General features: G+C 48.6%; 1 protein-coding gene across 2 annotated transcripts; it reads right to left on the reverse strand.

Annotated features, from left to right (window-relative positions):
• Positions 1-1,096: 1,096 nt before the first annotated feature.
• Positions 1,097-27,775, reverse strand: UFD1 (ubiquitin recognition factor in ER associated degradation 1). Of its 2 annotated transcripts, none has more exons than XM_046025581.1 (12): positions 27,657-27,775; positions 23,889-24,021; positions 23,478-23,510; positions 20,474-20,595; positions 17,182-17,312; positions 14,748-14,820; positions 9,320-9,388; positions 8,433-8,498; positions 8,145-8,192; positions 7,042-7,130; positions 5,826-5,907; positions 1,097-1,948 (listed from the first exon to the last, which is right to left on the reverse strand). In XM_046025581.1, the coding sequence occupies exons 1-12, from the start codon at positions 27,657-27,659 to the stop codon at positions 1,874-1,876; spliced, it is 924 nt and encodes a 307-aa protein (XP_045881537.1). In that variant the 5' UTR covers positions 27,660-27,775; the 3' UTR covers positions 1,097-1,873. The 2 variants fall into 2 exon arrangements, with proteins under 2 accessions (XP_045881537.1, XP_045881538.1); XM_046025582.1 differs by having other exon boundaries at positions 23,915-24,021; positions 27,657-27,767.
• Positions 27,776-27,853: the final 78 nt, after the last annotated feature.

Genomic DNA, 27,853 nt, shown 5'->3' on the forward strand with positions numbered 1-27,853 from the left:
CAACTTTCATAAACTTAATCCTCCTCGGGGGAGGCCCTTACAACGCGGTTGCTGGGCCCACCCCAGTATCCAGACTGGGTCAGACTCCCTAAAGGTGGGCCAGAAAGCTGCAGTTTAACCAGGGGTCCTGCTAAGTTGGCTCACAGACCAAGCTTGAAGACAGAGAAGGCTGCAGGCCAAGGTGCAGCAGTACTGACCAGGATTTTTGCTCTGGGTGACCCCTCCCCTCTGTTACCAGAAGCTCACCAACAGGTTCCACCCCTGGCCCAGGCAGGAAAGTGTGGCTCAAGCAAAGGACCAGGAGTGTTTTCATTGCTTACACAGAAGATGTTGCTTAGGGAAGACAAAAACCCAAGGCCAATCAGCGTCTTACTGTAAAATTCATTATGCGTCAAATGACACATTAGCCATTGTGATCCTGCTAATAGAGGCTGCCTACCCACCGAGGGGGGGCTTCTACCTCGACTAGTGAAACAGAGACCCCTTAAGGGGAGGGTCAGGGAAGTCACAGCAGTGCTTCATGCCTGTTAAAACCTTGTCCATCATCAGTGGTGACCCTTTGAGCCATAGCCCAGCCCTCATCTTCATGACAATCACCTATGCTCTTGATCTGATGACATGTGGGTGAACCCTGGGCCACCATCCTGAAGGGAACATCCTCTCTTGAGTGTTGGAGTTCTACCCAGAGACGGACCCCTCTACCTTCAAGCAGGAGTCCTTCTACAAAAGGAGACCCTGTTCGGGCGACCATCCCCAACACACGGGTCAGAGAGCCTCATCTCTCTATCCATACTCCAGGCTACTCCAGAAGCCTCCCAGAGGAGCTCTTTTCTAATGGCAGGATGGAACAAGGGACACCTGCAAGCAAGTCTTCCTCCAACTCCTGGTTGGTGGCCCAACCAACCCATGTTGATACCTAATCAAACATTTAGAGGCAATCCAGGTTTAATCATTGCCCGTTTTTATTTGAAATTCTTGATGTAAAATTCTTTTCAAGGAACAAAAGAGATTAAATTAGATTAACATGCCAAAAGAGCTCACATTATAGAAAGTGATCCGAGACCAAATTAATGCTAATAAAAAAGGTAGGCCAGCAGAACCTTGGATAATTTAATACATTAAAACTGGGAGTGGGGGGTAGGGAAGGAGAAAGAAGACTGTATCTTTAGCACTTATTTATCCTAATATTCATGTGTGTGCTTCATCATGAAGATTTTACTGTAGAACAGATTCATTAAAGAGCTAATTATTTCCATATGAAATCAAATTACAAGATGAAATGTATTCAGATTAGGAATCCGCTTTCTGAAGAATGGTTCTTTGCGGGGGGAGGGGGGACGGCGGAATATCAAGATGTAAAATAAAAATAGAAACACCTTTCCTCATACAATTGAAGCCAGAGTAATGGAATAACCACTATTTATAGAACACCTATCTATTTAAGCCACTTTTTTTCTAGGCCAAAGGCAATGCTCTAAGCTATCGACCTGGAAAAACAAAGAATAAGTGAAAAAAAGAGAAACAACACCTCAAGTTAGAGCAGTTCAATCCCCTCCATTGACTTCCATCAGGAATTAGGGAACTCTGCTTTGGCTAAGGCAGTGGGAGCAACCCCTCAAGGGCTGAAAGCAAGAAGGGGCGAGAAGGAGGCTGCCTGCCAGACCTCAGAGTGAGGTTTCTCCTTCCCCAAATCATCCACCGAGTCTGACTGTTCCACTTCCAGGTCACACGCAGTAATTCTTAGGTAACTCTAAACAAAACCTAAAGTGACAGAGCATCTTCTGCAACAGTCTCATCCCCATCAGAGCCAGTAACTAAAAGCCATTATGTTGCAATTGATTATTTTATTTTCCAGTCAGCCAAGAGTCCCAACTTATGGCTTTCTTCCCTTTTTACGCAACGACTGTCCTTCTCCAGAGAAAGCGACGAATCTGCCTCCAGCTTCATCCTGAGTGTGAAGATAAGATACTATTTTCAGAAACTCCTTGGAGGCTTAGAATAAACATTTGATTTTGTTGACCCATGTGCCAACCACCCATGTCCCTTACTTCCCCATTATTCATAATACTTTGAATAATGGCTTTGAAATAGAAATCATAATCTACTGAATTGAGAAACGAAACCAGAGAATTACAACTATGCCTTGACCACATCCTTTATTCTCAGGTTGAATGTATATTCTTCTGCAGAAGCACAGCATTTTCAAAATGTAAAAAATGCAAAACACACCCCCAAAAGAAAAATCATCGATAATTCCACCACTCAAAAATATTTCCGGCCATTTTACTATATAAGCTTATGTAAGTTATTCCCATACTTCCCCAGTCTCAAGTCGATGAATTTCTTTTCTACTATGCTCTAAAGGCTACAGAGAATTCCATCATCTGGGAGAGGCAGGCTTTCACCACTGGATATTACTTCCAGGTTGGGGTATTTTAAACTGCTGTGGTGAGCAGCTTCATGTGTTTGCACACAACTCTGATTTATTTTCTCGGAAGTGTTATTCTACCATAAAGGCCTGCACAATTAATTTTTTTCTTTCTTTTTTGGGGGGGTGTTGCACGTATTTTTAAGGCTCTCAATAATACGGTCACTAATAGGCCCTCAGAAACATTCTATTAAAGTATTTTCCCACCAACAGCAACAGGGCCTGTTTTTTGGCAACTGAGAATAGCAGGTACCTTTAAGGAGCTTATACTGCTAGTCATTGAGAGGCATTCTCCATGGAAGGAGAGGATTTTGTACTCCTTGATACACAGCCCTGCACCTGCCCTGTCTCTGAAAGCATCACTGGCAGGGCCTACACACGGCTTTATATGGTGGCGACCATGTACATCTGAGTCAGCTGAGCCATTCAGTCTTCCTTTCCTGCAGAGCCTTCTGTTTGTCCCACTGTCCCTGTGTCCGATTTCTCTCTTCTGCATACATTCCAAAACAGCAGGCATCCTGCTGGTTGTGTCTGTTTGAAGGTGTATCTCTGTGGGGACAAAAGGCTGCCCTGCCTGACTGGCCATCCTCTTGGTGCTGCGAATGGCTTCAGGGCTCCGTGTTTCCTGAATCTAGGTCTTTCTTATTTCTACTTTATGCCCTCATTTTAGTAGGGTACATCCTCCAAACGCTTCCTGAGCAAGGGTGCTTCAGGAATATCCTTTTGTGAGATCCTACATGGCTGAAAATCACTTTTTCTCCTCTCATTTTCCCTGACAGGTTGACTAGTGTTACCATGCTAGGGCTGCCGTAACAGAATACCACAGACTGGGTGGCTGAGACAAGAGACATTTAGTTTTTCATAGTTCTGGAGAATGGAAGCCCAAGATCAAGGTGCTGACAGGGCTGGTTTCTTCTGAGGCCTCGCTCTGGCTTGCAGATGGCTGCCTTCTTGTGATGTTCTCGCATGGTCTTTCCTCTGCACATTCAACTTTCCTCTTTTTATAGGAAGAGTCAGAATGGGTTAGGGGCACTCTACTGGCCTCATCTTAAGTGCCTCTGTAAAGGCCTTATCTTCAAATACAGATCACATACTGAGGTGCTGGGGGGTAGGGCTTCAACAAAGGATTTGGGGGAACACAACCCAGCCTGTAAGAGCTGGGTACAGAATGTTTTGGAAAAGTTTCCTCTCAGAATTTTGGAGAAGCTACTCCATTATCTCCTAGCTTCCTGTATCCTGCACTAAAATGATGCTGTTCTTAATCAGTGGTATAACCTCTTTTCTCCTCTGGAAGCTTTAGATCTTTGCCTTGATATGGGGCTATTTTCATTCATGGTGCTGGACACTCAGAAGGTCCTCCTGGCTGCAAACTCATGCCCTTGCGTTGGGGGAAATTATTTTCCTGATGGTTCCTGACCCTTTGGTTTCTCTAATCTCTTTTTAGAACTCTTCAGAAAGTAAAAACTTTTGGGGGTGCCTGGGTGGCTCAGTGGGTTAAAGCCTCTGCCTTCAGCTCAGGTCATGATCCCAGGGTCCTGGGATCAAGCCCCGCATCGGGCTCTCTGCTCCGCGGGGAGCCTGCTTCCTCCCCTCTCTTTGCCTGCCTTTCTGCCTACTTGTGATCTCTGTCAGTCGAATAAAAAAAAAAAAAAAATCTTAAAAAAAAAAAATTTGTGCTTAAAAAAAAAAGAAAGTAAAAACTTTCTGACTGCAGTCTGCACAGTGGGGGAAGCTGGCTGGGACATTCCTCAGGGGTCGCCAGACTGTCCAGAGAAAGCTTCTCCAACTGTAATGAGCAACCCTGGCAGCCAGCGTGGGAGGCAAGCAAGGGAAGGACACCGAGGGCAACAACAATTCAGGATGCAAACTGTCACTCATTCTTTTAATTCTGTCCTGCTATCCACTGTGTTGATGGCTCCAATCTAGGGACCTGCCATAATGCCTCTTCCAGAAGATGAGCCTCCTGCCTTCTCCTGGGGTCAGGCAGGTACAGCCCCATGGTGGGGAGGGGTGCTGCTGTTCTAAGTTCTTTGTAACACACATTCCGTCTTTAGCCCCCCATTTCCAGAGGTACCTTTCAGGCTCTACTATCTAAACCAATCAGCCTTTTGGCGTTCTCCACAGGCAGCTCAGGATGCAGCTTTCAATGGCCTGTGGTCTATTACCTCTTGTCCTTCTGTTCTGGGGCTTTCAAAGTTTTGTAGCAATTGTCTCCTCTTCTCATCAATGTATTTATTACCTTATTACCTTGTGCCACAGCTTTAGTGGGGGTTCAGGATGGGGTAGAGCTAAGCGTGTGCCTTCAATCCCGTCAGCCATGCATTCCTTCTGGACTGGACTTAGGGATTAAACAGCTCCAGCTATGCCTGCCAGCCTTGGCCTCCCTTCCCCTCATCTCCCACAGTCAGGTCACAAGTCAGCCTGCAGGAAGCCCCTGCTGAGGCCTCTAGGCCTGAGGTAGCAAGCCCCAGCCTGTAGGTGGCAAAGGCCTGGAAAGGCACTCAAGGTGGAATCAGAGGCTGAGGTTTCATTGAGGGCCACACTTGTTCCCCTGAGCCTGGAAGTTCCCTAATCACCCCCCAGGTAGAGGGGAAGAGTTCAGTGCTCAAGAGGCCAGTGATGGCCCAGCAGGCAGGAGCTAGCCAGTGACTGGTCCTGTTTAGCAGTCCACCCTGAATAGGCTCACAGAACATCTGCCCTCTAGCCTATCGTAGATGCCCAAGAGACTGAGACTTTGAGAAGAGAAACCAGGAGAGTGGTGGTGTTCTAGAAATACACAGCACAATGGCCATGGCTGCTGGGTGGTGTGGGACATCTGCAGTAGGGTGTGCTGGGTTTTCTGAGCTGGTTTCCAACACTCGGAGGAAGTGCCCACAAGTTGGAAACGTACCTTTGCCAATACCTGCCCCAATGTGCAGCCTTCCCTTCCTCTAACAGGGAACTTTTGGGCCAGGGAAGGCCATGTCTAGAGGGTGGTGGCACACAGGTGGCTATGTAGTGGTCAGGAGCTTGTCTCTGTGGCCTGGGTGCCCTCACCTCCACACACCTTCATGCTCAAATCTGTAAAAATGTGGACAGTCACAGCAGCCACCTCAAGGGACGGTGCTGGGGATTAAACAGTTAAGCACAAAGCACCAACCAGCATGGGGCCTGGCACTTGGGTCAGAGCTCTGTGAGCTGGTATGACGCTGATCACCACTACCAGGTGTCACCAGAGCTATGGCCTGTGCACACCCCTAACACAGCCTCAACAGGACAATCAGGATACCAGGGAGAGGGGAGCCCCAGGCACGGGGCGGGGGGTGGATATGACAGAAACGGCCTCATTCAGAATGGGAAGAACTCTCCAGTCATCGCTAACAAACCAAACTTCTCATTACCAGTGAAATAGACTCACCTCTTCAACCTTTTTGACCAGTGGACGTGAATTTCTGATGAACGTGATCTTACCCAGTTTAAATTCATAATTGGGAATTCCTCTGTGAAGGAGAGGAAGGAAAAACGTTAGTTGTGGGAGAAAAGAATTGAAGTTCGTTCCCGACCATCGAGAGAAAATCAAGCAGAAAGAGGCAGGCGTCATCCTGGCGGCTCACTCTGGGCTATAGCACTGTACCCATTCTGGCCTTGGCCAACCCTCTGGTGCTTCCCAGCCTCCTTTCTGAAGTAACCAGAAGGCAACTGGGACAGAGGCCTGTGGACCTGATGCATGGCCTGCTGTGGAGGCTTGGGGGGCCCTTACCATCTCTGTCTTCTAGTCTCACAGACCCTGTAAGGGCTATATTCTCATTAAACTCTTTATGTTCTCTTAAGAGCCTGGGTAAAAACCCACTTTTCCAGGGAGCCTCACTGGCTCAGTGGGTTGGGCATCTGCCTTCAGCTCAGGTCACGATCCCAAGGTCCTGGGATTGAGCCCCATGTTGTGCTTTCTGTTCAGCTTCTGTTCAGTTGTGCTTTCTGCTTCTCTCTCTCCACCCAGCTTGTGTTCTCTCTTTCTCAAATAAACAAATAAAATCTTAAAAAAACAAAACAAAACACACCAAAAAAACCACACACCCAGTATTCTCCTTCTGCTCTAATACACGAGGTAGACAGGTGACATACGTCATCCCCACCACCTCCATGACAGCCGCCAGAGCAGGAAACCTGCTCTGAGAGTCCCTGAGCCAAATGACAAAAAACACATTAAGGCAGCTCCGGACTCCTGTTTGAGGGAAGTTGACATAATGGGACTTGATCAATTATTGGAAGGCACAGAACTGGAAAATAGAGAGATGACTAAACAGGAACCAGAAAGACCTGAAACAGCAGGGCAAGCTGATCAGGTACCACTTGGAGGTGGGTGAAGGCTGGACCGCAGTGGGAGAGGCTTGGTGGATGAGGCAGGGCACCGATCTCCTCCCCACTGAACCCCCGCCAGGAAACACGGGCTCAGGTGGTGCTCCGGCTCACTGAGGAGAGGAGGCAGGGGCCAGTCATCCACACTGCCAGCCTCCTTGGTCCAGGCTTTGTTTCTGGAGCTTCAGTAAGGCAGCCCCGGCCCAGGAACTTAGCACAGAGCCTCCCTGGAGGATGAAAAAGCACAGAGCCTCCCTGGAGGATGACAAAAGACCCACCTTTTGATGTCTCCAGGCTTGACTGGGGAGGGGCTGGGTTCTACACCTTTCTTCTTCCCGTCCAGTCTATTCCCGGAGCCAGAGAAGGCCTAGATGAGGGAGCAGGAGAGTGCGAAAGAGCTGGTGAGCAGGGGCGCCTGGGTGGCTCAGTGGGTTAAAGCCTCTGCCTTCGGCTCAGTCTTGGCTCCTGGGATCGAGCCCCTCATCCTGCTCTCTGCTCAGCAGGGAGTCTGCTTCCTCCTCTCTCTCTGCCTGCGTCTCTGCCTACTTGTGATCTCTGTCTGTCAAATAAATAAAGTCTTAAAAAATTTTTTTAAAATAAAATAAAATAGGTGATCGTTTTAACAAACAAACAAAAAAAAAGAGCTGGTGAGCACACACATACCCTGTGGCCAGAGACTGCTGCCAGGATGTGTGTGGGAGGGGCTGCCCAGAACCCTTAGGGACTGAAGCCCTCATTCCCCAGCTGCTGGAGTACGGTAGGCCAAGAACTTTCCACCAGCCCCTCAGGGGATTGCTGTGAAATGAAAGGAGCCTACTGCTCAAACACAGCCACCCTGCACGGGCGGCCAGTAGCTAAGGACAGGCTGAAGGTTCTGGCCCAGCCTCTGCGGGACCACTCAGTTCGGGGCCCCTAGGGTGGGCTAAGGCCTCTGTTGCAGCTTCCACACACAGCTCAGCTCCACTTTCCAAGCCTGACTCCTCTGCCACCTCCCAATACCCTGGAGCCAGCGCCCTGGTTATCTCCACCTGCTTCCCAGGGAGCCTGGCTAGCCGAAGTGCTGGGAGGTCACGCTGCAACTTCCTTTCAAAAAGTCATGTTCTCAGAGATAAAGCAGAATGTGGTCCCCTCTGGTGATTCTAAGAGAAGGGTGTATGTGTGTCCTATTTTAATTTTTTGGTAGGTTAGAAATCTTCAAAAAGAAGAAAAATTGGAGCCTGCCTTATAGAATTGTTTGGAGGATTCCAGGACAAAGTGGATGTGAAGGACCATGTCACCGAGAAAGCACCAGATACGTGCGTGCACAGAAACCGCATCCCTGTGGAGGACCCCAGATGGCACGGCGGGAGCACAGAAAGTGAAACTGTGGCCTGGTACTCACACGGAAGCCCAGCTCTCCGGTATAGCCGCTGTGGTCAGCTTCGCCCTCCTGACGGGGACAGAAAGATGGGTGATGAGCCTCTCATTGCTACTGCTATCCCAGCACCCCCAACAGCTGGGACATGCTGTCCCCTAGGAGCAGGGCACGTGGCCGTGTCAGCATCAGCAGAGGCCAATCGCGACGTGTCCGTTGCCACAACATACGCGGGACACCCTCCCACAGAAGCCCCATCACTGAAGAGGGCAAACAGCGCCAGGGCTGCAGAGGGACGCCGGACAAACGACTTACAGTAGACTCCTCATGCTGGACTTGTCTTTCGGGCTCCTTATAGCCCAGTGGGGCATCGAAGTCCACCTGTGGTCCCAAAGGGAAGAGTACAATTTTGAGATATGGGGGCACTGAGGCTTGCTTAGCGTTTGTGTTTTCACTTGAGACAACCATAGGCTCACATGTGGTAGCAATGCGACAGAAAGCTGCCCCTGTATACTTTGCCCAGATTTCCCCAATGGTAACATTTTATAAAATCACAGAGGATCACCGCCTGGATGGCAAACAGTGGCACTGTCCTGCCCTCCCATTCAGATTTCCCACTTAAGTTCTCACAGTTTTATCACGAGTATAGGTCAGTGTCTCCACTGCCACAGTTGAGACACTGGATCGTTCCAACCTCAAAGGGAAACCTCGAGATGTCCCGTTATAACCACACCTGCCTCTCTCCTGGCCTGCTCCTGACACCTGGCAACCAGCACCATGTCTTCCATTTCTAAAGTCCTGCTGATTTCAAGAACATGGCTAACAAATGGAACCAGAGAGAATATAACCTTTTGAGATTGTCCCCTCTGGCTCGGCGTTTCCTGGAGACCCACCAGGCTGCTGTGGGTACCAGGAGCTGCTTCCTACACAGAAGCTGAATAAGCTTCCTTGACTTTCCAAAATACCACGCTATGGCACGTCTGCAGTGCTGGTGAGTGCGGCCACCTCAGAACTGGCTACAGCTTTGCCACCTCGCTTGGCCTCAGGTGGGTCACCAGGTCCGCAGCCTCCTCCCAGTATTCTGGTATCACCTTCTGCCTCTATCACCCACACAGTCCCAGGGGCTGCATGACACCCTGGTGGGGCACTGACTGCCCATCTTCCCCCGGCCCAAGCATACTGCAGGCAGCAGAGGTACTCACGTTCATGTCACACTCAATGATGGACACGGCCTTGTCAGGCTTCGTCTCCATCACCCGCAGCTCATAGATCTGTGGGCAGAACATAAAAATCAGGTGTGCAGTTTCATGGGCTGTCCCCACTTATGTTACTGTGGCTCCCTGCCTAGCTCCTGCGGACATGCTGTTCACCTCCATGACACCCTCCCCCAGCCGCCACCTCTTGTTGTGACGAGGGGGCTGGCTGCCTGCTTGAATGCCTTCTCATCACTCAACAGAGGCTGTTCCTTACAAGTGGTTCAAATCAGGCAGGGTAGTTATGCATCAAATTGCAAAAGACACAACCTTTATCCCAGGAAGTTCACATCTAGGAATTTATTCTGAGTAAATAATTAGCTAAACAGCCCAAGAGAAAATTCTGAGACGGCTCTCTCCAATATGACTAATGATAATGCGTGCTCAAAATACCTACTGATAAATCAGTTAAATGAGTGTTATTTGTTCATATATAAAGAAATTAGTCACCAGTGGAATACTATGCAGCCAATAGGAAAATAAGTTTAAAGACCAGTCACACTGCTGTGTGTCCAAGTCGATCTTAAGTATGTAAGAAACATAAAAAAGCCCTGAAGGGCAAGAGCTGAAAGTGGCGGAATTTGCTTTATCCTGCATGATTTTTTTTTACTAGGGTAGGTCTTGCTTTTCCAAAGAAGAGTCTGGAGAGTCACACTGTTAAAAAAACCCTAAACAACAACAACAAAAAACAAAACAAATAAACAAAAAAAAAAAACCCTAAACATTAATGAAGTGAGAGGGCTTTGTGTCCCCAGCCTGTTTTCTAAAATTTCCTCATGGGGCCCCTGGGTGGCTCAGCCAGTTAAGCGTCTGCCTTTGGCTCAGGTCATTTAGGGTCCAGTGACTGAGTCCCAGATCGGGCTCCATGCTCAGTGGGGAGACTGCTTCTCCCACTGCCCCCCCCCCCCCCGCTTGTGCGTGCTCGCTCTCTCTTTGACAAGTGAATTAATAAACCCTTTTTAAAAAATAGTGTCCTCTATGAGGACATGGAGATGCAACATGCGGGGTTAGGGGGATAGGAGAAGAATAAATGAAACAAGATGGGATTGGGAGGGAGACAAAGCATAAATGACTCTTAATCTCACAAAACAAACTGGGGGTTGCTGGGGGGAGGTAGGGTTGGGAGGGGGGAGGGGGTTATGGACATTGGGGAGGGTATGTGCTATCATGAGTACTGTGAAGTGTGTAAACCTGGCGATTTACAGACCTGTACCCCTGGGGATAAAAATACATTATATGTTTATAAAAAAAAAAAAAATTGGAAGGGGAGGCGAACCATAAGAGACTATGGACTCCGAAAAACAACCTGAGGGTTTTGAAGGGTGGGGGTGGGAGGTTGGGGGAACCAGGTGGTGGGTAATAGGGAGGGCACATATTGCATGGAGCACTGGGTGTTGTGCAAAAACAATGAATACTGTTACGCTGAAAAAAATAAATAAATTTAAAAGACAAAAATAAATAAATAAATAAAGTGTCCTCATTATTTATTGAAGATAAGCAGCAAGGCATGCGTGCCACTGTGTGGATATAACCCAGTTTCTCCACTCCACAGCTGACTCCACAGGTTTGGCCATCCCGTCTACACCACCACCAACACTGCCAAGATATCCATGAATGCTGGGGCCACAAGTTCTCATTTTGTTACAGTTGTGCTTTCAAACTGAAGGTCACAGCTGATTAGTGGGCCATAAAGGCAACTGTGTCATAACCAGAGCTGGCAAAGAAAAATCCTGCAAGGAGCACAACAGAAATACTAGACTACATTGCATGCGGTAAAGAGAAATTCTTGTGACTTTTTTTAGTTTTTTGTGTGGTCATGCTGCCTCTAAAACAGTCGTTTTATTATTTATTTATTTATTTTTAAAGATTTTATTTATTTATTTGACAGACAGAGATCCCAAGTAGGCAGAGAGGCAGGCAGAGAGAGGGGAGGAAGCAGGCTCCCTGCCGAGCAGAGAGCCCAATGCAGGATCCCAGGACCCTGGGATCATGACCTGAGCTGAAGGCAGAGGCTTTAACCCACTGAGCCACCCAGGCACCCTAAAACAGTCATTTTAAACTGTTTTTAAACATTCAACACGTACGGAGAGTTTCTAGTTATTTTTATTGATTGAATATTCTCTTGGGAGTGCAAATAGAGAACACTTTCGTTCTTCTTTTCCAGTATTTGGGATGTCCTTGTTTCAGGCTCACATGTTAAATATCATTACTGCTTTATGTGGGATGTTTACCAAGATTTACTTCGTATTTGCTAGTTTATTTGTTCGCCGTTCCTTTTGGCACACTGGTCTTTCCTTCTAGGATACTGCTTACTCCTGAAGCTCATGCTTTTCAAGTTCCACAGGTAAATAAACTCTCTTGGATTTTGTTTATCTGGAAGTATTTTGATTTTGTTTTCATTCTTTAAAGATGACGATGACTGGTGACAGTTCCTTTCCATCCTCCTTTGGAGATATAGTCAATCCTTGAACAATGGGTTTGAACTGCACTGGTCCACTTACCTAGGGAGTTTTCACAAGTCCAGTGCCTTAAACCCGTTTTCTCTCACTTGTGACACTTAGTAACATTTTCTTTTCTCTGGCTTACTCTACTGCAACAGCCCAGTTTATGACACACATACCCTATACTACCTGTGTTAACTGGCTGTTCCTGTTTATGGTAAGGCTCCCGGTCTACAGTAGGCTATTAGCAGTGAAGTATTGGGGAATGTGAAGTTATACACAGATTTTTCACTGTGTGGGGCTGGGTGGCCTAACCCATTTTCTGCAAGGGTCAACTGTTTTCTGTTATTTTAGGCTGTAATGGCTACCATTCTTTTTAAGTACCTTCTCTCTGCCTACCTCTCCATATCCTAATCGGTGTCTGCAACTCACCCTGTGGGATATACACTATACTCTCTGTAAATGTGGGGTGAAGGCCGCTCTAAAGCAATTTCCCTTACTGCCTCTTTACAACAGCGACACTCCTCCGTCCTCTCCTGCTGGCATTTTCACTGAGTATGTGTGACTTTCTCAGGATCCCCAGTACCCAAGTTTCCCCTGCACTCATGACTTTGACTCTCTGTGTAGAATTCTAAGGTTCTTCTGCAGACTTAGCTTTCATTTCATGAATTCTCTATCAGCTGTTAATTTAACTCTTTGACTGTTTTTTCAAATCTGCCTAGTTATTTTTGGTAGTCTTTTGCTGATTGCTAAATTTTATGATCCCATTTACAAAAATTTCTTTGAACATTTTATACATAATTACTTGATGTTTGCATCTGAAAATGCCAATACTGGGTTGCCTGGGTGGCTCAATTGGTTAAGTGTCTGCCTTTGACTTGGGTCATAATCTCAGGGTCCTGGGATCGAGCCCCATGTCTGGCTCCCTGCTCAGTGGGTTCTCCCTTTTCCTCTGCCCTTTCGCCCCCTCCCAGTTCATGATCTCCCTCAGATAAATAAAATCTTCAAAAAAACCCCCACAAAATCCACAAAAGACAACAAAAACCAAAAATACCAATACTGATTTCGCTAAGGGTCTATGTCTGCTTTTCTTGTCTCTGCTTGGGCATCTGGTGGTTTTTTATGAATTACTGTTTGCTTGCTCCATCTACAGTAATCCTGAGGGCTTGACCAAACGGGGGCTGCTTCTCCCAGAGAGTATCTGGGTTCCTTCTCCTGGGATGAGGACAACATCTACCTCTGGATCTGTTTAAGCCCCTTTAAAGGCCTTACTTTAATGTGAAAGCCTCCAGTTCAAATCGCTCACTGACACACTGGCATAGTCATCTGCACACAGGACAACACTGAGAGAGATTCTTAAAAACCTCCTATGTTCTTAGCAAGACCAACAAGGCAGTCACAATCTAGACTTTATCCTAAAGTAAATGGGGTTTTATCAGAAAGGCCCTTTAGAGTATCCACCCTTCCCTACTTTCAAAAGCAGAGGTCCAAACAAGCATTTCATTTCTATGCCACTCACTTTCCCTCTTCGTGCAAAAATTTCAGTATTCTCCTTTATCATCAATTCGGATTATATTTAGCATTACTACCTTCATATTAACAATGTTTACATTAAAGCGGCCCATAATTAATTATGAAAGCTTCAAGTATTCAGTTAAGGTAAAGCTTCAAGTATTCAGTAAGTTAAGCTTTCAGTTATGAAAGCTTCAAGTATTCAGTTAAACTGTTCCCCACTAGCTAAAGGGAACAAGATTATCTCTTAGTTTACGAGAAAACATCAAAGTGTGATTCAAAACCCACAAAACCAAAAAATAAGGATTCTCAGCAACAGATGCCTCAAACAGAAGGAAACTGAGAACACTCTGGATCCCTACACTGACATGGAGGGAGCAAGTGGCTGAACCACAGGCACCTGTTCTCGGTTGTGAGAGCCCGAGTCCCCAACAGGACGGGAGAGTGTGTGAAGGGGCAGGTAGCTGGCCTTGGGGAAAGCCGAGCAGGGGCTGTGGTCATTCCCGAGCACCAGGAGATCTGCTCTGGCAGCAACTCCACGAGGGTCACCATCCACTGTCACAGCGGGTGAGGGTGTCCACATGGCTGTCCTCTATGCCTATGGCAAGATGGGGTAGGGGCAGGTTTGCCAACTATGACAGCTCTCCTCCGCTTGTTGCCACAGATAATGGGGACGTGGATAGTGTCTTGCATTTTGTGTCACTTATACAGGACACAAATGAGAAACGGGAGGATGAGAGACGGCATTTTACATTACAGCGACATTGTCTAGATCTAGAGAGCTAGGAAGCACTGAATCACAGACGAACATATACGGTGTTCAGACCCAAAAGATTCATGTCTCAGGGGAGCTTCCAAGGGAAAACCAGGGCTGAAGAAACAGGAGGAAGAGGACATGTGCTCCCATGAGAAGGAGAGGTGACCTAAGGCGACACTGTCTGTAGGCAGAGCCAGGCTCTGCTTTCCCTGTGCCCCACAGGACTTGGGACACGTTGTAGGGCCAGCTCCTCAAATCACAAGGAGGGGGACCCAGGCTGCTTTGTTTCTGTGTCCCCACAGACCAGCAAAGGGATTAGCTCAGATTATGGGTGCAGTGAAGAGTTTCCTAACAGAGACACAGTCAACACTGTTGGCATTATGGGATGCAGACACATGATTAGTAACGTGAAGCTCAGCACCTGAAAACGCAACCAATCAATTCTCGAAACAGAGCTGATGAATGAATTACTACAGGACTCTAAACATGAACCCATGGGGACTTAAACAAGAGAAGAGCAGGCAGCCATCATGATAAAAGCCAGGCATACCCTGCCTAAAAAGAACCCCCATTCAAACCCGAGAATGGACACAGTTGGTCCTCACTGGCTGTGACCTCTGCTGACCGGGACTCCAGGTCCTGCTGGCCCCATGGTGGAGACACTCACCTTCTCATTGTAGTTGATGGCAATCACGTCCCCCGTGGTCAGACAGGCAAAGTTTCTCAAGGCGTTTTCTAATCTGCAGACACACACTGTCAAGGCAACATGGCAACACAGGTACCTTAAATCTGAAACAAGTTCCATGAGGGGTTTAGATAATCACCATCATTAATATCTACCACACAGATAGTGGGATATGACTCAGCAATAATTATAGAAGGGTAAGCTCTTAGTACGGATGAACCTCGCAAACGCCGCTGAGGGAAAGAACCTGCCACAAAGTGTTCCCTCAAGAAAGGCAGCTCTCTGAGGGTCAGGAGGCAGTGGCAAGTTCCCAGGGCTGGAGGTCGGGTGAGGATGGGCAGGCAAGGGCACAGAAGACCTCTCAGAACGATGGAAATGTTCTGGGTACACAAGTGTTCCCATTCGTCAATCCATCAAACTGTGCATTTTACTGTATGTAAACTATACCTGAACGAGTTGATCTTAAAAATCCCATGGGAGCACGGAAATAAAAAAGAAAGAGTGTATGATAAACAGGCCCCCTCAAAAATCAAAGATGTTCTCTTTGACACTTTTGTTGTTTCTATCTTTTAGGCGGTAACCCAACTTTAGGGGTATGTTTAAAGAGGAAAACTAAAAAAATAAAATAAAAATTAGGAAGGAAAAAGTAGCCTGTAAACTTTTTTTCTAATAATAATTAATAATAATGTCTTAGAAACTGAATAATCCAAATGCCCAGGCGAGGGAGTAAAGACTATTCACATGGAATATTTTTACCACATCATCCTCATCAATTCGGAGGATTATTTTAAATAGAATAGTCACACATACACTGTGGCTCCAGAACCAGCACCGGGACATGGCACAGCACGTGGGGCTCTCAGAGTCTCACGGACGGTCCAAGACTCAGCCTGACTAGAATCCCTACTCTTCCTCTCACCCTGTTTCTTACTCAGACAGCCTTCCAAGACGAGAACAGCTTTGTGTAAAGGGTATTATGTGCACACTGTCTTTGTCCCCTTGCATAAAATGCCACGCTGTTAGGGTGCCCTGCCCTAACTCCCCCGGTGGCCCTGTGAGGCGAGAGGCACTGAGCTGTCACAGCCAGCCCTCCGGGCCTCTGGGGGCAGAGCTGGCCTCTGCCTCACAGCTCTGTGTGCCCTTGGCCTCTGGGCTGAGTCTGGCTTTTACTAGGAGTGTCTCTATCCTGTCAGCCAGCCCGGGGACCACCACACTGCCTTGCAGCTGACAAAGGGGACACTCTTTCTCTACGGGCTAAAAGTTAACCATGAGGCTCTAGAAAGAGCCTCTGAAAACCGTGTGCTAAGTCTATATCGAAATACACATGAAAATCCAGAAAAAAACCATAAGGGGCTGCAGTCACAGAGGTAGACGCTTCTGGGCCCTTCCAGGCAGGTGAGTACATCCAAGGCGAAGCTCTGAGGTACCCGGGCAAGCAGATCTTGCCACAGGATGTCATCCTGCCTGTAAGTCCGGAAGCATTCACCAGTGAGTGCCAGTGAGCACAGCTCCCCAGACCCCCACCATGTCCAGGGCCCTGTCATAGGGGACTTGACAGGCTTGTCCGCAGACACCGTCAGCAGAAGACAACACAGTGTACCCACATCCAGGACGTGGCCAGCAGCAGGCTCACTCCCAGGTTTGGGGTGGGGACGGGGATGTGCAACCAGGGGGAGGCAGTGGAAAGAGACTTTTTCTTTTTTTTTTTTAACTGTCTACCTATCTGTATTGTTAAATTGTGTTTTTTCCAAGCCTTTTAAAAACAGGCAGCGGAGTGACTGCTCTGTAGCATGATGTGAATAAGCCAAGGTGGGGCCTCCAAGCCAGAGGCCTAGACCATAGACTACTCACAGCATGCTCCTTGCCCACACCAGTTACTCCTTCCATTATCAACACACATGTCTGGCTTACGTTCAGAGACTATACCAAAAACCACTAAAACCTATAATCTTGTCTTTTTCTTGTTGACAGAAAATGTACTGTCAGTGCTCCCCACTGGTTTGGAGTGCAAAGTGCTAACCCTGGGTAAAAGGTGAGGTTGAGAAGTGCTCACGGCTGAGCTGGGGCACTGGGGGCCCACTGGGGTAGGGCCTGGAGGGAGACCAGCCAGCTTCCTTCCACCAGAGCACACTGAGCTTTGTGCCAGGTACACTAGTCCACCTGGAGGAAGGGCTCCATTTTGCCCTCAAAGAAGTGTCTGGAAGGGCCCACTCGTAGAGCTCCTGGCACGATTGTCCAGGGCCAGGACAGGGTGGACATGCTGGCCAAATACCCTTCTTCTCAACCCACAACTTCAATCACAAACAAATGTGTGGTCCTCAAAGCAGGCACATGGTCTTCAAAGAGCTCGCTGTTTACAGACTGCCGGCACACCCCTCCTTTGTCCAGAAGAACCCTTCTTATCACAAAAGGATACACTGCTTTGGGGTTGGTGATGTCCAGGAAGTCAGGGCTCTGAGGCTGGAATTTGGAGTATGTGGCCACTTGAAGGTTGACACTCTCCACCTGAACCAAGCCCCCTTCTTCCAACAGCAAATTCTGCATCATCTAAAGGAAGAAGAAGGCCACATGAGGCTCTTGGAAATGGCCAGCGTCAGCGCCGTCTAACCACACGTACGGCAGACCCAAGTCCGACATTCGGTTGGTCTCGTTCTTGAGTCGCTGGAAGAGGAGTCTGAGATGAGGACTTGAGAACAGGTAATTTAACCGTAATTTGACATCAGGAAAGAGGACAAAGCAAGCCAGGACACAAGTCAAGGACATGAAAGGAAGGCCTTGGGGTGCTACCAGGAGGCTGCCGCTGGCAGTGTGGGTGTCTCTGCCAGCCTCTGAAAAAAGATGGTCCACTGGAAGGGTCACCTAGAAGGGACAGCTACTAGTGCTAGGTCTCTTACAAGCAAAGTGTTTCCCCATGGAATCTCACCGCCCCTACCCCTTGAGCTATCCCACACCCAAGTTACAAGGCTTTGGGGTAAACGGCTACAATGGAGGCAGGACAGTGATGACATCCAGTGGGCTCACCTCACGTGGAAAGGCCCCCTAGCTAGGGCACAGGGTAGTGACGAGCCCTCAGAGGCGTCTGCTACAGGGGGTCATATACAACTGACAAGACAACCCCACACCTCTATGTAATTGTCCTGTGTGGTGGATGCTGGCTGAGGAACAAGGTGGAGAGAGAAGAACACAGGCCTGTGAGTACCTGGTGGGCAGGAAATCAAGACACCACAACCAGGCTGACACTTGGAAGTCAAGGAGGGTAGGCCGGAAATGAGAAACCCTGCATGTCTTGGAATGGTTTTTTTGCTTTTCTTATCTTAGAGTTTTTTTTTTCCCCAAGATTTACTTGAGACAGAGAGAGAACACGTGTGCACATATGAGTTTGAGCAGGGGTAAGGGCAAGGGGAAAGGGAGAGAGAATCTCAAGCAGGCTGTGTGTGAGCGCAGAGCCTGACGTGGGGCTCAATCCTGCGACCCTGAGATCATGACCTGAGCTGAAACTAAGAGTTGACCTCCTAACCGACTAAGCCACCCAGGTGCCCCTTAGAGTTTCTTACAAAGAACTTCAAACACATAAAAGCAGAGAATGGGGAGGGTGTCTCACTTTCTCAGTCAGTAGGGCATGAGACTCTTTGATCCACGGATTGTAAGTTCGAGCCCCACAGTGGGTTGTAGATTTAAAAAAAAAAAAAAAAAAAGGCAGAACTGCATGAGCCAGCATCTTCTCACCCACCCCTGGCTTCAACAGTGATCAAGTCAATTGACCTTGGTTCCTCGGTCACTGCCCCACTTCCCGGCCCCATCCCACACTGGGCTGCCCTGGAGCTGGTCCCGGGCATCATATCCCCTCAAGAACACTTAACCCAAATGGCACTGTCAAACAGCACTGCTGACTACAGAGGCTCCACAGAGGTAGTTAGGAGGTTACTCTAAAGGTCCAAGGACAAGATGCACATAAGAGGAAGGAAGTCCAGGGCCAAGGTGGGCAGAGGTCATGAGCAAAGCTGGAGAATGAGTAGGGCCCCGCAGACGAGGCTGCTGAGGTCTCCACATGCTCTCGTTGGAAGTGTGCTCACCAGGCTGGAGAGGCAACAGACCTGGTAACTGAGACGTTCGGTGACCTTGGAGAGGGACGTTTTCCTGGGAAGTGTTGTAAGGACTGGCAGTCAGTCTGTTGCAGCCCAAGCTCACAGTCCCTTAGGGATTTCCTTGGGAAATCTGCCATTGAAGACAGAGGCTAACTGATGGCTGGAGGAAAGACACAGCCATTGGCAGCTCAAGGAAGAAAGGCAGGAGCCCAGGTCCCCTGCTTATGGTTCAATCAGCAGGCTCAGACAGGACTTTGGGGCGGAAGTAGTTGATGGAAGATCCCGACGGCAAGGAGGAGGCTTGCTCCAGGGCTGGCCTGCTCCTTGTGTGCACAAGCCTCTGGAAGGCACTGGTCACCATGGGGCACAGGCAGTATGACAGGCACCTCACAGTAGGCATCCATCCACACACTCCCAGTGTCCTGGGCAGGATCTTGGTCTAGGCCAATAGATGAGGCGTCAGGTGCTAGAAGAAAGTCCAGCATTTGTTCCAGGCTGACTTGCCCTGAAGAAACCTGGGAGGTCCAGGTGGGACGGAGGCCACCAAGCAGCAAACAGAAGGGCCCTGCTCACATACCCGCTGGGGATGGAAAGATCCTCAGGCTGGCTCTGATCCCAGCAGCAGCTGGGAAATCCCAGGCCAACCACCCACTCTGGCCAAGAGCTGGAAGACCAGCCCAGATAGAAGCAGGTTCACGTTATCTAAAGAAGCCTTCAACAAAAGGGATCCGACCAATTTTCTGATCCAAAATGGTCTGAGAGCCTGGACAAAGGGCCACCCAAACCTATGTCTGTATGGTTTTCCCCGGGTTACTGTCTCCTCTTTTACCTCTTCGTGAGAGTCACAAGGGGGCTCGAGGATCGAGAATGACTCGGGGAAGTTGTCAGTGCCCAACACTTCAGCCACCTACAGCACTCTATCTGATGAGTGGGACAAGGCCTCGCGCCCATGGGGGCACCTGTAAACCCACAGGACAATACGGCAAGGTTTTGAGCAGCAAGTGCTAGGAGAGCAGGTGAACAGGGAAGCAAGTTAAGTCTGGGCTTTAAGGAATGAGTAAGAGCTCCTTAGGGGACTGAGGCTAAGAAAACAACATAGGAGAGGTAAGGCAGCAGGTGAGATGGGAGCGTAGGGTTCCTGGTAGGGAGGGGGCTGGCCAGTCCTAGCACTCAGGAAGAACCCAGGCTCAAGAGAAAGTCTAAAGGCAAAAAAGAGAGGCTTTGTTTCTATGGCAAGGAAGTGATGTGCTCTGGAAGGACTCAGTTACAGATAAGCATGGAAGCACACGAGCATGTACATACCCACATGTGACAGAACCAGGGAGAAATTAGTAGAAGTGGGAGCAGATGTATTAAAACCTAGAACTCGGTACTCAGACCACTTCAAAAATACTCCCACTCTATTATTTTTACAAAAGCCCTACCCAGGAAATGGCAGGTAAAGAGCATGGCTGCGGTTTCTGGGCTATCAGCTGATCAACTGTCAAAGAAAAGGCTACCCTCCAGCACACAAAGCCTTGCTCTGCATCCCACCCTCGTAGTCCTGACACACGCTGGGGACTGCCCTCCTATGGGGCCCCAATCCTGAGATAGGCCCATAGATTCTCAGAGACCGGCACTCACCCAGTGTGGGAGGTAGCAGATGCCCTCGTCGGCCACAAACTCCAGCACACCGCAGTGCGTCATGCGGTCAGAATTCTTGTTGGTCAGTTTGAACAGCATGGGGTAGGTAATGTTGAGTCGGCCTGAAAAGGAGAGAGAGGCTGAGGCACAGCTTCTGTGAGGGAGAAGTTCTATTCCCCAAAGGTGCTCCTCTGAAAATCAGCCTCCCTGGGTGCCCCTCATGGCTCCACAGGGCCTAGCTCCCCAGAGCAGGCAGACCCACAAGGCGCTCAGGCCCCTGGGTGCCGGCCCACACTCCTCCCATGCACATCACCTGGCCCAGAGCTCAGGAACATTTGGTCACCTGAGGACACAGTACTGGCTTACGCTCGAGGCTTTCAGAAATCCCAACTTTAAAAAGTAATATGGTAACTCATGTGTTCATAAATAACTTAATTGCCAACCACATGTTGGACAAAATCCCCACCTGCAGAGGTTTCTAGTTAGAAAGGTGCATAGGAAAGAAACACATGCACCGAGATGCTGCAGTGCAGTGGGAAGGGTGGCATATGGGAGGCAGCACTCCTGTAGTCAGTCCTCCAGGTGAGTCCTGGGCAGGCCAGCTGGGGAGGGAAGGTCAGAGAGGAAGCAGCCAGAACAAAGGCATGGAAGGAGGGGAGCCCAGGCAGTTTGTGAATGGCTGGCCATCAGGTGAGACTGGGACACAGGGACAGGGTGAGTGTGGTCAGGAGGAGAGGGAGGCTGGGCCAGACACTAGGCTGGGTGGGAGCATTCGTCAAGGTGGGCTCCCAACCAGGCACGACACAATACGTCCCCTCACTCTAGTGGTCCCGAGACCAGGCTACATGGACAGCCAGAGGCAGGCAAACCCAGGAGGGCAGGAGGTGCAGGCAGTGTGAAGCAGGAGACCCAAAAGAGTCAGGGATCTGGGGATGGGTCTGGCACAGACTGATGCAGTGACAAGTAACAAGTGTTTGCTGCGTTACAGGCTCTCGCTTACTCTTTTCAAACCAGTGAGGTAAGAACGACCGTTACTCCTTTTATCTATGGAGAACTAACATGCCCAGTCAGCAAGAAGCCCAGGAGTGACAGCACTGGGATTCAACCCAGGCTGCCATCCAAGGTCTGAGGCTTAACCACCGAAGATCACTTTAGCCTGTCAGCTTAAGCAGATGTGGCCACAAAAACTCCATTCAGCGGCAGGAGGTATGGCAGACTCCGCCTGGGATCTCCCTGAAAATTATGGTGATGCAGATCAAGTAAGAAGCTTGGGCAGGAAGCCAGAGACGGGGGAGAAGAGCCTCCAGAAGTGGCAGCAGTGACCGTGGGTGTTTTTGCCCCATCACCAAGGGTGACTTGGAGGCTGGGGTACTGTGGCCAAGGGTCCAGAGGCCAGGGCTTATGTCCCCAATGCACCTGTCAGCCGCAGACTCGTGAAGCAGAAGAGTGGTCAGTCAGGGCTGTGAAGCAGATTAGGCTCCAGCCAAGGAACCAAGATTCTTGTAGTTGGAAGAAACCCCTGTGCTCCTCAGTCTGGTGGTTTTTACACCACATTTTCTGATTTAGAGAAGTGCGTTGGGGCTCCTGAGCCCTCTGCCTGTCTCACCTCCTCCAAACTGAGCAGTGACCCTTTTATAAATGAAGACTCTCTGTAAGATTTCGTTTGGACAAATTTCTTCCATGACTTAAGAGATCCAAACGCTGATCTAAGCCCCCTGTCCCAATCCAAGTCTCTTCTCAGACACCTGTACCAAGGGTCACACCTGGCACTCAGTGCCTGGCTCAGCTCAAATGAAAAGACAGGCTCTCTGGGGGGCCTTGTTTCCATTTCTATGATGGGGTTATGAACCCCATGGGTCTGTTAACCCCCTGGCTGTGCAGAGGCCAGAATTACAGGCCTCCACCAGGTGTGGCCACTGCCGCTGCCAGCACTGGTTTAGCCCTACCGGCTAAAGGTGGCCTCCTGCCTTGACTGGTGTCACATGGGCTTGGGCTATTTACACACCTCCCACTGGGCACCCTCTCGGGAGGAGGAACTCCTGCCATACAGAAGCTTTGACAGGTGGCTGCTGTGTGTCCCTGTTTAAAGATGAGAATACTGAAGTTCAGAGGCTAAGTCACTAGTCTACAGGCCAGGTACAAAGCCCAAGCTGGAATGGTACCAGACGCACACCCCTTCGCAATGGTGCTTCCCCCCCACACCCACTATACCAGACACCGAGTGTGGACCTGCCCTCTGCTGGCCTCCACCACCTCCTGCCTCAGATAAGAGAAATTCACACCAAAAAACACCACTGAATCTCAAAAGGAGCTGATTGCGCCCAAGGCTGGGGGGCATGAGGTCTCCATGGGTTGTTCTCACGGGATGAAGGGTTGAGGAAAGAGGAAGTATAGCCGCTCTCACAACCCATGGGACTTTCTCACTCCTGCTATGAGAGAGGACCGGATGAGAGTGGCAGCTTCTAGGGCAGCAGACAATACCTCAGTTTTTTATGTGCTTTTCAATGCAGAGGGGCAGACAGGGCTAGGAATTCGGGCCTGGAGCTGGGGGAGAGATGAGAGGCCTGCTGCACAGCACTCTCCTGGGAGCCCACTGCCTCCTTTAGGAAAAAGCCTAGTGAACCCAACCAGTAGCATCAGGGTGATGTCTCAGCAGGGTGGGAAAAAAGCACTGGTGCTCGAACTTTCCTTTAGTCCTGATGGGATCCGAACAGGGTGTATATGTGTGTTGTGGGGGGAGTGGGGGATTTCACAAGAGTAGAACCCCCTTCACAGGGGAGGGACCTAGAACTGAGTACTTGCTGGGCCCTTGGACAGCAGGCCACTGCCTCGCCAGAGCATCTGCAGGCCCAGCTCTCCGGTCCAGCGTGCACCCTCCATGGACAATTCCCAACCAGAAATGACAAAGGTTGCCTATGTCCGGACACACTGAAGAGAATGTGCCAAGTTTCTGATGTACACACTTAAATGACCTCGGTTCCCCAGCCATGGAGAAAATACTTACTGAGTTGATCGAGAGCTGAGGGTGGCATAATTACTGTGGAAAGAATAGTTTAAAAACATTAAGAAAATAAAATTTAAAAAGCAGAACAAAAGCCAAAATTTAGTTTCTGTTGTATCTTTAAAACATACTATATGATACTTGTGAGGTAGCCAGCATTTCATGATGGTCTTTCATGAGGAATTTTACTCGCTGTAATTCATGGTGGGGAACCCAATGACTATCAGCCATAAATCTAATCATAATTAGGACTCTCCCTCCCACCCTAGGCCCCATTAGCAAGTTTAGGGCAAGTAAGAGTTTCGCTGTAACTAGCTTCCAGTTACACATGCAAAACAAGGGCTACTGAAGACTATAAGCACTGCAGGTTGAGGGCAGGAAAGGTTACTATTCAAAATAAAAACGAGCACATACTCTTCCCTCCTTTCTCCACATCTGACCTGTCATTAGGCCCTGCGAGCATGGACACGGAGAAGCAGCGGTACTGTGTGGAGAAGCGGTTCTGGAAGACCCGGGGAATCGGGTGGTCAAACATGTTGAAGGAGAACTACAAGGAAGGAAAGAGACGTTGGAGTTAGAACAGAACAAAGGTACATTTCTTCACGTCGAAAGCCCAAACAAGTCAGGGCAGTTAATGCAGCGGAATGTTCTGGAAGAACAAGATGCACAAAAATCCCGATGGAGCACAGCAGTTTGCTGGAAGCACTTACTCCCCAGAACATGGGAATCTCTGTTTCTACACATTCGGTCCTGTCTAGTCTCGTCCCTCCCATCTTGATTCCACTGCTTTTAGAAGGTACAATCTTACTAAAATATACAATTGGCCACATCAGTCCTGTCATTAATCTTTCTCAGTCCCTCGCCCCTCACCCAAGGATCCAGGCCAGACCTCACATGTACCTCAGGGACTCGTTACCATGGTCCACAATCTCCTACACCTGCCACACCTGGTTCCTCCAACTGGAACACTTTCCCTCTTCATCAATAAAAAAAAAATCTATTTTTTTTTTTTTTTTTTGAGTGCCCACTATCTGCTAGGCTCTGATCTAATCACTAGCAGAACATCAGTCTAGGATGTTTGCTCATTGACAAAACAGGTACAACATCCACCCTGGAGGAGCTGGCATTTAAGACAAGGGAAACAAGAAAGAGAAAATGCCTGCCCTATCTGGTGCTGATCAATGCTCTGAGGGCAAGACGGGGTAAGGGACAGAGAGCTCCTGGGAATGCTATTTTTTTTTTTTTAAGATTTTATTTATTTCTTTGAGAGAGTGAGGGAGAGAGCAGAGCACTAGCTGAAGGAAGGAAAGAAGAAGAGGGAGCAGCAGACTTTCCGTGGAGCAGGGAGCCCAATGTGGGACTCAGACCTGAAGGCGGATGCTTAACCAACTGAGCCACCCAGGTGCCTGGGACTGCTATTTTAAGTGTGTGGTCAGAAAGGGACTCTGCAGAGACTTGAATGCCAGGAGGGAGCCAGGCAAAAACAAGCAAACAAAAACAAAAACAGGGAACAGCATTCCAGACAACAGGAAGAACAGGCATGAGGTGTTTGCACTCCTTCCCCTGGCTTCCATGACCATCCTTTCCTTGCTTCAGGAACCTTCCCTGCTTTGCCCAGGGTTTGGACTGGTGCCCCTCCAAGGTGCTCTCATGTTGTTACACTGTGGTGCGCCCTCATGTTAGTAAGTAAACTCAAGACATGGTGCCACCAAAAAGATACTATCCCAGCTCTTAACATGAGGATTATGGTGAGGCTTAGAAAACGTGTTATACAGCAATCTGGAGTCTTCTCAAAGTATTGCAATTACCATGATGTCCTTCCTCCCAACCCCCACTAATGAAAATTACACAACAGGGTACATATCCACAAGAACTGGAAGCAGGCTCTTGAAAAGGTATTTGTCTCATGTTCGAATGTTCATAGCAGCACTATTCCTAATAGCTAAGAGGTGGAAACAATCTAAGTGTCCATCAACAGACGAAAGGCTGAAAAAATGTGGTCTAGGGGCACCTGGGTAGCTCAGTGGGTTAAGCCTCTGCCTTTGGCTCAGGTCATGATCTCACGGTCCTGGGATCGAGTCCCGCATCAGGATCTCTGCTCAGTGGGGAGCCTGCTTCTTCCTCTCTCTCTCTCTGCCTGCCTTTCTGCCTACTTGTGATCTCTCTCTGCCAAATAAATAAATAAATAAATTCTTTAAAAAAAAAATGTGGTCTACCCACACACAATGGAATATTATTCAGCCTTTAAAAGGGAGGAAAATCTTATCACATACTACAACATGGATGAAAATTGAGGACATTACGCTCAGTGAACAAAACCAGTCACAAAAAGGCAAATACAATTTGATTTCACTTATATGAGGTCCCTAGAGTTGTCCAATTTATAGAGACAAAAAGTAAAATGTTGGTTGCCAGGGAACAGGTGAGGGGAAATGGGGGAATTGTAGTTTAATGGGTACAGAGTTTCGGTTTTACAGGATGAAAAAATTCTGGACATCCAATACACAACAATGTGAATATACTTAACATTACAGGATCTATGCTTAAAAATGGTTAAGATGGTAAATTTATGTGTTTTTTATAAGTTTTAAAAAATATCTCATAATGAACAACTATTTCCCTTTTTTTAAAAAAATATTTTATTTATTTACTTGAGAGAGAGAGAGAGAGATCACAAGTAGTCAGAGAGGCAGGCAGAGAGAGGGGGAAGCAGGCTCCCTGCTGAGCAGAGAGCCCAATGTGGGGCTCCATCCCAGGACCCTAAGATCATGACCTGAGCTGAAGACAGAGGCTTTAATCCACTGAGCCACCCAGGCGCCCCTGAACAACTATTTCTTGACTGGATTCAAATACGCATTAAGTAGAGGGAAAGCCATCTACTGATAAGGTCTATTACTAGCAATTCCAAAATTAGCAAGATGAATCTGTGATCTTCCTAAAATACAAACACGGTATGTTCCTGCTTAAAATGTCAAATGGCTCTTCAATTCCTGGGAGCTTTAGCATAGTAGTTTTCAAGTGTTTATCTCTTCTTTTAAGCAGAACTCTGTTCCACAGTCTTGGCCAGAAGCGTAACAAATGTGAAGGTAGACCACTGGGGGCTTCCCTAAGCCTTTCACTACACCATCCCATCTAAGCCATTTTTTCTCTTTGCTTTCATTCCTTCTTAAATTAGAAAACCCCCACAAAGTATTTAACACCCCTAACAACTTGCCTTCAATCCACCCATGAACCTGACCTTCTGCCCCTCCCTGCTGCTCCCAACCCCAAGTCCTACTTTCCTTTAGGACTTTCCTTTATAATCCCAATGCCTAGCATATTGCCTAGACCTCTCAGGTATTCAACGTGTTTAAGTGGATGAACTTGAGAATGGAAGCATGATTCAACCATGACATACTTCGGATAAAACCTAATAACCATTATATCTTTTTGCTAAAATAAACAAGTGACATTGAGGCAATGCCGTACAATGGCAACAGAACTAATATTGCGGCCAGACACACTTGGCTTCAAATTTCCACTCCCACTTCCCTGATCTAAACTACTTTTTTAAACATTGGGTGTTTTCACGGTTAAAATGATGATAATCATCCTTACCTCCAAAGGCATTGTAGGGATTAAATGGGATGAGGAGTAATAAGGGATTGTGGGTGTTAAAAACTGTGAAAAAGAAAGAGCGCCAGCAAAAACTAGCTACTACTGTTATCTTTACTGAATCGCTTAAATAGCCAAAGGCGTCGTTACAACCGAGGCATGACCCAGAAGTACCGCGCTGGAGGAGAACTGGGGCAAGGGCTGAGTGTTCCCGCCCATAGGAATGGCCCCCAAGCATTCTTCCTGGGGGGTCCCCCGACTTGGCTCCTCACCCCCAGCAACTTTTCCATTAATTTGGTGTTATGGAAACCTGTTACATGCCTAGCACTTGTGAGACCCGTGGGTGGACCCAAACGTTGAAATTCCTTTCCACCCTAAAAGAGTTTAAGTCCAACTGAGAGGAAATTCGAACTGTGCCCGGGACCAACGAAGACGAGCCAAGGCCGTTCGTGGTCAAGGGTCCGGCTCTAGCCCGGCCGGGGTGACTCGGCATCTCCGCGGCCGTCCTGTCTGCCCTGCCGAACTCGGTCTCGGTCTCTGGCTCCAGCCGCCAGCCCCAGCTCCCAGCCCCCGCCAGGCCGCGCTCACCATGGTGGACACCCCTGCCTCGAAGATGCCGCTTCGCCCAGAGAACGTTACGACGAGAGCCCGCCGACCCTCTCTGCTCGCAGCAGCCGCTGCCGCCGCTTCCGCTCGGACGCCCTGGGAGGCTCACCGGAAGTGCCGGACCTGAGACCCGGGGGGAGATGAGGAGGACAGGGGTCGGCTGCAAATGAAAAGAAGCC

Source organism: Meles meles, chromosome 12 (assembly GCF_922984935.1).
Source record: "Meles meles chromosome 12, mMelMel3.1 paternal haplotype, whole genome shotgun sequence".
NCBI lineage: Eukaryota > Metazoa > Chordata > Mammalia > Carnivora > Mustelidae > Meles > Meles meles.

Bases quoted from the DNA above. Each gene is read 5' to 3' on its own strand.
- UFD1 (XM_046025581.1), bottom strand. The intron at 23,511-23,888 runs GTATGTGCTCGT...TTCTTTCCACAG, and splicing joins TGTGGAGAAAGGAGGGAAGA to TAATTATGCCACCCTCAGCT. The intron at 1,949-5,825 runs GTGAGTCTATTT...CTTCACACTCAG, and splicing joins TGGTCAAAAAGGTTGAAGAG to GATGAAGCTGGAGGCAGATT.